The sequence below is a fragment of the Platalea leucorodia genome, assembly GCF_965183815.1.
Source record: "Platalea leucorodia genome assembly, chromosome: 5".
Classification (NCBI taxonomy): domain Eukaryota; kingdom Metazoa; phylum Chordata; class Aves; order Pelecaniformes; family Threskiornithidae; genus Platalea; species Platalea leucorodia.
In genome coordinates, this window is record NC_138827.1 from 83,725,559 (window position 1) to 83,737,837 (window position 12,279).

At 37.3% G+C, this 12,279-nt stretch overlaps 1 protein-coding gene across 8 annotated transcripts in view; it reads left to right on the plus strand.

Annotated features, from left to right (window-relative positions):
• Window positions 1–12,279, plus strand: part of RBMS1 (RNA binding motif single stranded interacting protein 1) — a 96,981-nt gene that overhangs the window by 61,834 nt on the left and 22,868 nt on the right. For all 8 annotated transcript variants that reach the window (XM_082313325.1, XM_082313322.1, XM_082313321.1 and 5 more), the window contains exons 5-6: window positions 7,456–7,613; window positions 10,905–10,984. In XM_082313325.1, coding sequence (XP_082169451.1) covers window positions 7,456–7,613; window positions 10,905–10,984 — 238 coding nt within the window. The remainder of the gene's footprint in view (window positions 1–7,455; window positions 7,614–10,904; window positions 10,985–12,279) is intronic.

Consider the following 12,279-nt stretch of genomic DNA (forward strand, 5'->3'; position numbering starts at 1 on the left):
TTTATAGTTCTTCCATATGTACAACTTTGCTATAAGATTGTCAAGATCATTTGTAACTTAAATAAGTGATATTCTTTTCCCGTTTGTGTTTTCCTGGGTTTTTTTTGTTTGTTTGTTTGTTTTTCCTATGGAAGCACAAACTTACCTTTAGTAAACATATGCCACTTATAATAGAACCCATGAAAGTCGTCCATGGACGTGGTAGATTTCTGTGGTCAAAGAAACTTGTTAATTTGAGCCAAGGAATGCTGTTCCATGTACTAATGTGCGTTTTTGGGGGAAGACTCATTGTTTATCCATTCAGAGATTTCCCCACAGTCGCACATTTTTAGGATTTAGGACTTCAGATTCGTAATGTTATAATTTCCCCCTCCTTAAAATCTTTCCTTGCACTGACACAATTAAATATGCTCCTGCTTATATTGTATTAGCTCTCACATTAACAAATCACTAAATATTTTCAGATATTTTAGGCTTGTGCAAAAAGTTAGGGCCATCTTCAGAATTGTTTCTTATTCAAATTGTGTCAGAAGGATACCTGTGATAACAATGCAAAGGATGTTGTACCATCATATACTGACTCTTCCACCATTTTTAAGATACAATTTCTGTTTTCTGGAGTGGTCTATTGGCCTTCAAAGCAACAGACCAAACTCTCTGAAACTCATTACGTGGGGGTGGTTTTTAGTTTATGATAAATATTAGCCCATTGTCTAAGTTCACGTTGATCCCCCAGAACCCAAAGATGACATGAATTCATAATCTTTGTATTTTTTACTAGTGGTTACAAAGGCAGAACTGTGAAGCACTCCCCATGTGCTGGTAGCTTTATATTTCTTTCCAATTAATATCAAAGTGGAGCATTTTTTTATATTCTAAACTTACTTTAGGTGACTTTTTTCCAAGCATATTTGGAAAAGGTGAACTGTCACGCTACATAAAGTGTGAACTGCACAGCAGGTATGGGGTTTTTGGGAGGGAAAGGCTGCTTAGCCACTTGTCCTCATCCCTGTAACAGAAATCAAGGCTTTTCCACAGCTATTAAACATAATGTATTAAAGGCAGTCTTCCTTTATGTCGCTGATGAAGAACATGGTTTTGAGTTAGCAAAAATGAGAACCAGCTAACTTTTATGACTTTTAATAATGTATTCCTTTTTGTACTTGTCTTAACTGTAGCAGCCTTCTGGCGGATTAAATCAGTTTTCATTCCTACAGAGTAAAGTAAGAAAATAAGTTTAGGTTACCATGGTAGCTAGTGCACTTAATCTAACTAGAGAAGGTAGGCATATTGCAATTTTTTTTTGTTCTGCATCTGGGCTTCTGAATGCCAAAGAACAGATGACAGACAAACAGGAGCTAACTCAAGCAGATTTCTACAGCAGTTTTTAGCAACTATCTTGTAAGAAAAGTTTTCTTTTTACCTAGTTTGTGGTACTTCCTGTAGGCAATAGTATTAAATCCTAGTGTAATAGACTAAGTAAATATAATTGATTTTCCTCCTTTCATTTGCAAAAGTTCTTAAAAGTCATTATAAAATAAATTGAAGGTAAGCCAAGTTTTGCTTACCTGGGGGCTAAATGACCATCCTTTCAGGAACTGCATTTGCATTAAATAAGACGGTTAACAACCACTTCCCTTGAGTACACAGCTTCAACCCACAAAAGTCTTATCTCAGTTGCTAAGCAGTGCTACGGCTTGTTCACACAAGGGTCCAGTGCCCTGTTCTGAACCACGGTGGGTTTATTCAGTGTTCTATTGAAAATGGTGGCATCCATGAGCAACGTGCAGAACTCCCAGGGAGCACCTTGGTGCCCTTCTAGCAAAGGGACAGCAAGAATGCCAAGAAATAAAAAGGGAACGTATGATTGCAGTGATGGTCTGAGTGCAAACTTGAACGCAATGCTTATTGTCGTTAAAAATTCCTTTTCTTACAGTTCTTATTCCTCTTTGTAATACAGATGTGCCTGTGAAAATGAATTAAAATGTTTAGCTTATTAATCATACATAGTGTTTATGCAATTCTGGAGAACAAGTGAAGATTATGGTAGTGATTTTTCCACTGAATTGCCTTGTTAACAGTCTGTGGTCAGACAGTATTGAAACTGTGGCTAAAACAGACATATTTCAGAGAGACACAGGCCAACTGTAAATTTAAAGTAGTTTCTATACGAAGGCAGACAAGCATTTAATCCCTTCCCTATCAGCCAGAGGATCTTCCATGCTGTGAGCAGTGCCTAGTCACATGTTCCTGAATGGCTATCTGTTCGCTCTGACCTTACACAGAGCAAGAGAAAACAGATGTCTTATCATTTTGCCAAGTTTCTTGCTTGCAATTTAGGAACGGTTCCACACGCACAGGGAGGTTTTTGTTAATTTCTTTCAGATGACGGTAGAGCGTTTTGCATTATGTAGGACTCCTGATCACCACTTTTCTACAGAAATGAGCATTAGCAGTTGATTATTCCTATTCCTTTTATGAGAAATACTGCATCTTGTAGTCAGCTTATTAAGTTAGTACTGTAAGTGCTTTTTAGGAATAAGTGCATTAATCTGCAAGAGCACTGTTCTGCATCTTTGTATTACAATGTTCTGCTGGAGAAGTTCTGGAGGCACAGCTAAAGGTGTTTGGTGAGAAAAGACCGATAGAAACTTGCTGACGTGAATTGCTAAAAATGACTTCCTAGTTTCCTTGATAATACGGATACTTACAGTAGCCCACAAATTCCCTGACATTGTCCATAATCTGCAAATACTGAGCACTTTCAGTGTCTTTCAGGACCTGCTGAGGGTTCTGTTAACTGAGGAGACCCTGCATGAGATATGAAGTCTCTCAAATTAAGCAGTTTTCCTAAATCATGTAGAATTAAAAAACAAAAGAAAACAAAACAAACAAAAAAAAACCCCCAATGGTTCAGTGGTTTATATTTTAATGTTAGCTTGCTACCCTAAAGTAGGAAGCTTTCCACTGACTTTAGTAATTCTTTTTGATCATTGCCATTAAATGGTGCAAAGAATTTAAAGAGATTTAAGATTCCTAAGGTGAAAGCAGCTTATATGATTTCATGGATTTTAAAGACAGGAAAAAACCCTACCTTTGAAAGCACTTAGAACAATTACAGTGTATAGGCAAGGTTTGAGCTGAGTTGTTCTTTTTTGCTGAATTCCAGAATAAAAATTAGAAACTTAGATAGCAAAGGAATTATTTTTCTCTTCCTAAACATGACTGTAATAACCATGTGAATTAACCTATGGTGAGACGGGTTTTGGTAAGGAAGGAAGTCACAGAACTTAATGTATTAAACTGCTGTTTGCCAGAGAGACAGAGGGACGAGTTAAAAAGTTTCTCTCCCTCTCTCTCTCTCTCTCTCTCTCCTAACTTCCTGAATTTTTAACTGTTTAACCATTTTCCATGCCAAAACCTTGTATAAAAGCAAACATCTGTTTGTATGGTGCCTTTTGTGTAAGACAGGATAAAGGTGGATGGGGAGTCCTAGTTGTGGTTGCCATTTGGAAGTCAGCTTGGAAATCCAGCATGTTCTAAGGGGAAGGAAATGAGTTGCTGCTTATGTTCTCCTGAAACATACCCAGATAGCTGTTTTAAGGTTTAGTAGTCTTGTGGAGATGACAGAAACTGCACAGTGACGCAAGTAATTAACAGGAAGAGAGGAGGTGTTTTTGCACATTAATAGGTATAATTTTTCTGCTGCCAAACTGTACAAAATTCTAAATACACTCGAGAAAGAGTTGAATCTTGCTTTAGGTCTACCCCAACAGTATTATTTTAGTATTGTAAATGAGCTCTCTTGAGAACCAATGGCAGTCTTTTTTTTCCTGCAAAGTGAAGAAGTGGATTAAATTAATCTATCCTGACCTAGTTGGACTGGATGATCCTTATGGGTCCCTTCCAACTCAAGACATTTTGTGATTCTTCCTTACAGCTGAACTGCTGCTGCTGCTCCCCAGGGCAGCTGTTGTGGGTTTGCACCTGCAGTGCAGATACAACCTTGGTGCAGTGTGGAATGTGTTTGTTGGCATTTCAACTATTTTGTTCTGGGAGAATTACAGATGGATGAAATTTCAACTTGTGTTCCGGGATTTCGTTGTGACATCCTCATCCGTTGGCCACTTTTTTGCTCTTCCTCTCCCACGTCTGCCATCTTTATCAGTTTTAGCTATGGACATATGTAAAAGTATCTTCAAACTCCCCTTTTTCCACTGTGTCGTCAAAGGAGCAAAAGCAGAAATAACTGAATCCCTGGGAGTATTCAGGCTGTAATAGAGTGACGTAGAGAAAGGGTCAGGGAAGCAGAAGTAAGTCCTTTCCAGTCACCCATTCAGCACGCACCTGACCAAAACCCAATCTAGTTACTAATAGAAAATACGGATTGTTTCATGGGCTGCAAGTCAAATTTTTCCATCACAAAATGTTTTCTCTTCAGAGAAAGCAATTTCCTTAGAACCATTTCCTCAGATGCACTTTTTTTTTTTCCTTCATTCCTAAGGGATTTGCAGTGCGGGTTAGTGGTAAAGTCACTAATACTCTTTCACAGTTGGGCATTCCCTTCTCTAACAACGTTGTTACATGATTTTATGGCATGGCATTTTCTCTGCTAGGTGGGTAGGTACAAGAATTGAGCTTCCCCGTGTGTATGGAGGAAGATCTTCATGTTTTACAGTGAATTGCAGTAGGTCTTTGTGTCCTTTCTGGCAAGGAAAGCTCATGACCTCTCATCTTGAATACACTGCCTGTATAATGCAAAAGCGTGGTAGCCCCCTAGGCTGGAATAGGAGCCCAAGAGAAGGGGAATGTAATCTCCCCAGTTACCCAAATAAAACAGATTGCTCTGACATTCTGCAGTTGACTGAATTTCTTTCTCTATTAGGTGTTTCTGAATGTAAGCATTTCTTTTTTGCATGTAAATTACATTTTTATTAGTGTGAACAAAATGGGGCCTTTTTTTTATCTTTCCAAATGTTAGGCTTTTTAATGAGAACATTTTTATAATATAATTCAGACTTTCTGTTATTATAGAATAAAAACATTGGCAAATCAGATGAAAACATGCGAAGGGTCTGATTTTCCAGCTTGTATACTGTTTTAGGTTATTTAGGGAAGTTTTAGGATATTTGTGTGCAATATATTTTACAGCTTATAATAAAAAGTAAAAAATCCAAAATTTTTCCCTTTAAATACTGTTTGGAATTTCAGAAAATTATGCTATAGCTGCAAGTGCAATTTTGTGATGCACATGGCTAAAACCTCCTATAAAGCTTTTGCTAATAGTGTTCATTAAAGAAGGAAGTAAGCCTACATATCTCAAGGTGCAAAACAAAATTGGCTAGTACAATCTAAGTAACAAACTAATTCTAAAAACGTGAAAGATGTCTTCATCTCACATTCCTGCCTGAGGAAATTTGAACTGTATGTCAAAGATGTAACTACTGTAACATAGGTTTTTCCCTCATGGTTGAATGCTGCCCAGTAATGAATATTAATGTCAGCTCTGGCCTCTCAGTGAATCCATTTACTTGTCTTGTCTTTCTGCTGATTTTTCTAATATGAAAGAGAAGTCAGATATTCTAAGATAATTTAAATCACAAACTTCTATGTGTACTGTACAGATTCAGTGTTATTTTGGGAGGGGAGATATTCCCACTAGGTAACACAAGGAAAAACATAGATGGTAGTCCAACGCCATTTGTAATGGACTGCAAAGGGACTGACTAGGGTAACACTTGGGCACTTGGAAAAGTTTGTGTTTGTAAGGTATGTGGGATTTCAGCGTGGCTAGGAATTACAATTCTATCAGTGGCACAGCGTGCAGATCAGGAGGATGTAATTGGAACATATTTTCCTTTTAGAGGACCTTTGATGCTGCAGTTTCTCAAAAATCTTTACAGAAAACTTGAAAGCCCTTTCTAAATGAATGTGAGACTTGGGGTGAAAACACAGATAGTAAAGGTCTGTAAGCATAGAATTTGCTTCTCCATTTTTAAGTTTCATTAGTTTTTGGAACGTGAGAATTCATTTCTATGCTTAAAAGGCACGACCTGCCTCCCCAGCCACCAATCCCTTTCTTTTTTTGTCCTAGGGAAAACCAACCCCAACTGAGAGGTGATATCCAGAATAGTAAATTGTTAAATTATGCAATATGCTACCAAAGGTACTGAGATGTTATTAGTATAAGGGCGTCTTAAGGACAAATTGATGTCTAATCTGCATAAGAAAGTATCACCACCCATACAAGTATAATCACTTTAATAAATGCTTTAATTCCAGTAGGAAAGTGTTGTGGTTTTGTTTTTTGTTTTCTGGTTTGATTCAAACTTCCCTGTAAGTCAGTTAGCCCTCTTGTACGGAATGAAAATACGCTGAGGACTATGCCAAGAAAATTGTGTTTGTTTTCAGATCATATCATTCCTAATGCCAGAAAAGTTCTACTGAATATAATGGATCCTGCAGAAACTTAGATCTGTACAGGGAGCCACAATGACGACATTGAGGTTTTGCACAACTGTGAGGGCCAAGTCATACAGATCTGTGTAGATTAAGAATGTATTTCATCACGGAGCATGGCCAGCAATTAGCAGTATGAGAGGGATGCAAGAGATTCTCCCTAACCACAGCTGGAGAATCTGTAGACAAACACTGGAAATTATCAATTTCAACAAAAATGTTTCTTTGATTGGGACAGAATTTCATAGTACATACATAGATCACACAAAGTAGATAGCCTAAGGTCAGGGGTGGCAAAGACGTGACTACATTTGTCTCCTCCCTAATTGCTCATCTCCTGGTTGCCCTCCTCTGTCGTTTTGTTCGTTTCTAGAGAAAGTTTTTGGAAGACTTTTGTATTGTCTGAATGCATAATGTAAAAGTTTGATGGAAACTCAAAAACGTTCATGTGTGGGAGAAGACGACAGTGGCCCACTCACTTCTGTGTGTATCAGCCTATTCTTGTGGTAATATTTTGGCAATGTACATACTCCTAAATGCATTGTCTCCTTTTTTCCCCATATTATTTTCAAATTGTCATTCCAATCTTTCTCTTTTTAATTTACATCTGGCTTTTTTTAGCTCTTTCCACCAGTCTTGTATTTCCTTGTCTGTTGATTTCTTTCCTTTATCTTGTTTTTGCCTTTTTTTTTTTTCTTTCAGAAAAATCTGAAACATGAAGTTGTAATACGGACTATAAACTGGTCAATTATTCACCTTTATCTCCACTTAAAAATGTCGTTGTCAGCAGTAATAGGAGGAGGGGAGCTTTTCTCAGGAATGCTGTATACAGTACAGAAGGTGGAGGTCACTAATAGTAGGGAAGAGAAGCCTTTAGAAAGGGCCTGAGAAGTAAAAATCTGTACCAGTAGTTATATGTAATTTTTGTTATATTTTATATTCTAAATGTCTTTCCAGTGGCAACAACAATAACAATTGTTTTTCATTCTCTTTCAGCAACAAGAACAAGATCCGACTAACTTATACATTTCCAATTTGCCGCTCTCAATGGATGAGCAGGAGCTTGAGAACATGCTTAAACCATTTGGGCAGGTTATCTCTACAAGGATACTGCGGGACTCGAGTGGGACAAGCCGTGGTGTTGGCTTTGCAAGGTACTTCAGTGGCGTTAGCCATGCTGGCAGCTCTTTTCCTTTTTTTTTATTAAAAAGGCAGGAATAAGAGGAAAAGGCAGATATTATTGAAAATGATCAAGCTTTTAAAGAAAAGGGAGATCTAGATGGAGATACCAGCAGGGTTTTGTTAATTCTTCCTTTGATAAAGCAAATATGACTGTGTATCATCATCTCACTTAGATGGCTACGTCTGAATCTATTGCTCTTATTGGGCAACTATCTAGCATAAGAGTTCCCTCTCCACCACTTCCTCCTTTTCTCTGTACTTCTCCTTTCTGCTCCATCCCTGAACCAGTAAGCAAGAGTCACAGAAACTTCTGTGACATTTCTGGCTTTTGAGGCTTGAATTTGAGACAGGAGACCATAAGGAAGAACCCCTCCTCCTCCCTTCCCGCCCCTCCCCCCCCCCCCCCTTTTTTTTTTTTCCTTCTTCATTAGTTCCTCTGAGAAAATTGACTCATCACTGCCCTTTGAACATCAGCCCTTTGAATTTTCTGGCTCATTAACATGTTGTCATCTGGGAAAGAAAATATTTTTATTCACTTACAGTAAATCTCACCTTAAAATATTTGACAGCTCAGTCAAATACCTCTCCCAAATCAACAAGAACAAATATTTTCCATAAATTAGTAGATACCTCCTAAATATTTTGTCCGTGTGAATCTACTCTAGTTAATTCAGTTATTTGTTCTGGGGTCTCTTCATCGAAGCCTTTTCTGTGCCTTTCTAATATTTTTCTCTCTCTCATTAAGTCCTGCTGTAAACCTAGATGGCAATCAAAATTTGGAGGTTTTAGATTGGAGATTTCTATCATCAAAAATAGGGGCATGCTTTGCGGAAAGAATTGGGATTCTCAAAATATGTTGTAAAATAAATCTCTGTCAACAGTCAAATTCCACTAATTCAGATGTTCAGCCAATATTACAATAGCTCTGTAAATGAATAAATAGCAGAATCTAAAATTGGTGCACAGAAAAGAACTGAACAAATTATATCTCCTGATAAAGCCAAAATTTTTAGGGATTGGTTTCCCTGTGAGTTGGCTAGAGGTAGTTCACAGCACTGTGAACTTTTTTTTTTTTTTTTTTTTTTTTTTTAAACACATGCACACGCACACACCCCCCTCGTTTATTTGCTTGGCAGACTGTCCAGTTTCAAGAAGATACAACAAAAGAACAAAATTAGAAACAATGGGATGATACTCCTTTATTTAAGAGTGCAAAACCAGCAACTTTGGTTTCTACCAAAATTTCTTCCTGTCCCCTTTAAATAAATCAATAAGTATTGTAATATGGTTGGTGTAAATTTAACTGGGCATTTTAATTTCATTCATACATTTGCATGTTTTTCATATAAGCATATGCATAAGTATTTGAGTGTGAACTGCATACAGGTACACACAGAATGTGTGTATGTAGTTCTGGATGATGTACAAAGCAATATATATCCAAAAGTTATATTTACTAATTTTGAAAAATACTGGTACTTGCTTAAATGCAGCTTTCACTTTTTGGTATTATGAAGGGCAGAATCCAGTAGCACCCAAGCTAAAATTCAGTAGGCATTATGAATTCATTCAGTCTTTTCTCCCTAAACTTGCTTACCTACTCTACCTTGAGTCAGTGGTACTTTAGGAATGCCTTTATTCTAATATAGCTAGAAGACTTTTAGAATTGTATGTAAAAGTCCAAGAGACTTGTGTGTATCCAAAACCTCGCTTGTACTGAAGACATTAAAAGAGATTAGTTTTAAAGTATTTTCTCAATAGGTTCTGTATTATACATTATATGTTTTATGTAGATATATAAATGTGAAGTTATTTTTATATACATTTTTTTTATTCACATATATTATACATAATTTATAGAATAAGCTGTTGCTGTCATATCTAATCAGAATTTTTCCCCTTCTGCAAGGTAGGTATTGGAACGTTTTTGGATAAATAGTAGTTAAAGTTAAAATTGTCCAAGAAACATGTAGACATTAAATAAAGATTTTAATTTCTTGCCTTTGGGAACATTTTATTAGGTTAATAAGGGGTGATATATTTTATCAAGTCCAGACTTGAGTCTGAAACTAAATTATATTGTTTGTTTCATGTGAGACAAAAAAATTTAGATTTCTTTGATGCAGATCCAACAATCCGGAACTTCTGAAAATTTTCTAGAAGGTATTTTTGAAACCATGAAGAAAACTTCTTGTTCAGTCTGGCATTTTGAGGATTTTGCTTGTTGTCTGTGACTATATTTCATCAGCCTGTGCAGAAAGGCTATCAGAATTAAAAAGGTGCCAAGATGCAGTAATTTTTAGTACTGCTTCTTTGCTGCTGAGGCCGTTGGCCTAATTTGTGGATCTGAATTACAGAACTTAATGAACAAATAAACCCAAAATCTCTGTTCAACATTATCCAAATATCATCTTGCAGACAGCTGCAAAATATATTCTTCTTTTAAAATAAATTTTGTTATGCTTTCATGTCTCAGTCATCCATTGCAGCTTAGTCCAAGTTGGCAGTTAGGACCGACATATCTACATTGCAATGTAAGGATGTAGCTGCAACCTATGGAGCCACTCCCAGACTAGCAGTAGCTTAGCAGTAGTCCACCCAGTCTATTAAGTCTAGTTTTGACAACATAAGTGCACAAACCTGTTCAGGATGCTGGATAAATTCTCAGTAGCTGTCACAGCTATTCTCTTACTGGTTTCTGCTTTCAAGGTAACTTGGAGACAATTAAATAAGAGACAGGTACATCATTTAGTTGGGATGATACGTGTAAGCTAAAAGCTGCAAAGGCAGTTTGGGTCATGCGCTCAGGCGTGTTTATATTTGAGTTTATTACTCTTAAACTGTACAGACACTTCAGAATCCTCTGTCAAAAGTGGCATTAACATTTGTTATATGTGCCGCGGACACTAAGGGTTCAGTTACGAATGATTGTGGATCAATCTTTCTGCTTCCTTCAAGACAGCATAGGTACTTTGTACTATAGCTGTCCAAGTCATGTTCTGCCTAATTTCTAACTAAATAAGGGTATTGTATTTGCAGTTTGGCACTGACTTTGGCCTCAGAGCGCATAAAATGTTAACTGCGTTTAGTTTTACCTTTCTGAAGTTGTGTATTCTTATAAAACATCCTTTCTATTGCTCACACATTGGAAAGCAAGCCACAAAAGTGAAGCAAGAAAAAGCAAGACATATGCTTAAAAAAATCACAAACATGGGAATCTGGATGAGTGTTTAATTTATGTAAATTATTCTTTATTTTCTTAGAATGGAGTCAACAGAAAAATGTGAAGCAGTGATTGCTCATTTTAATGGAAAATTCATAAAGACACCAGCAGGAGTTTCTGGTATGTTGCATATATTTCTAACAAGATGTATGAATGGGTTACTGCTTACATAGTGGAAGCCTGTTACGCTGATTGTTGCATCTGGCTTCTCATTCAGAGGCAGGCTTATTAAAATTAAACTGTGTCTTGTTGGATGACTGTAATACTTGCTCACTTGGAACACAGTATATCACTTTTCTACTGTAAACCTTTTCTAGGAATCTAGTAGTGTTCTCTCTTAGCAGATAGACAAGCAGCTAAGATGCCTTAAGCCAGCTATGCACAAATTCACATCCCACATAATCCCAGTTGAAGTCAGGAGGCAAGTATGTGTTGTATGTGTATCAGAACAGAATTTGGCTGATTGTCCGTGGACATTTTTTTTTGTGAGAGGCAAAAAATGGACTAATTTTGCCATCTGTTGGTGATTTTTTTCAAAGTAATTTTCAAAAAAAGATTTGATTAGGAAAAAAATAGATTCTGCAGCAATGCCTTAATGCCAGGCACTTTACTGGGGAGCTGTGACTCTGAAGTCAAAGTAGGCTTTGAGGTTCTTCAGGAAGATGGAAGGAGGTCAATGACGAATGCTACTTCTAGAAATATTGTGCAAGGCAAAATACAGAGAAGCTACGTAGCGCAATTTTATTGTCACACCAAGTTCCTCATCGGTTTGCCTGCTTTGTCAGCACTGTTTCTAAGAGACAAAATGTATATTCCATAAACACTTAAAAATGAGGAAAGGAAATTCAGAGCAGCAGAGTAAAATAGAAAGGAGGTCAATAAAGGAGGAAAGAATACATTCCTGACATTCCAGGCAGCTTTCGGTAACCATTTTATTGAGAATCCCAAGTGGGAATTTCACAAATTACATTGTTGGTATGGTGGCTGAAGCCACCTTTATCCCGTTGGTGAACTCCGCAGGCAGACACCGAGGAGGAGGAAAGCAGCTCTCGGCAGGCAGACAAGAATGTGGCTTGTTTAGTAAAACTACATACATGCCTCATCCCTGAAAGATTACTCCAGTTTGAGGCAGTCTGTGCTGCGGTAGGGATGGAAAGCTGCTTCAGAGCACAGGAAACCACTCCCTTCACCAACACTAATCTAACGCAGGGTTTTGACTTCCCCAGCTTGGCTTTTGCAGACCCTTTGCGTTGGGATTGATTGCTGAGATTATTTAGTTAAAACTTTGTTATATATACGGGCTGTAACATTTACTTTTCTATTTCATATATTTAGCAATCTGTGTTTTATGAGATGGAAAATCCCTTTAGGGGCAAGGAGATCATGGAACGATTTTCTCTGAATGCTGACTGTGC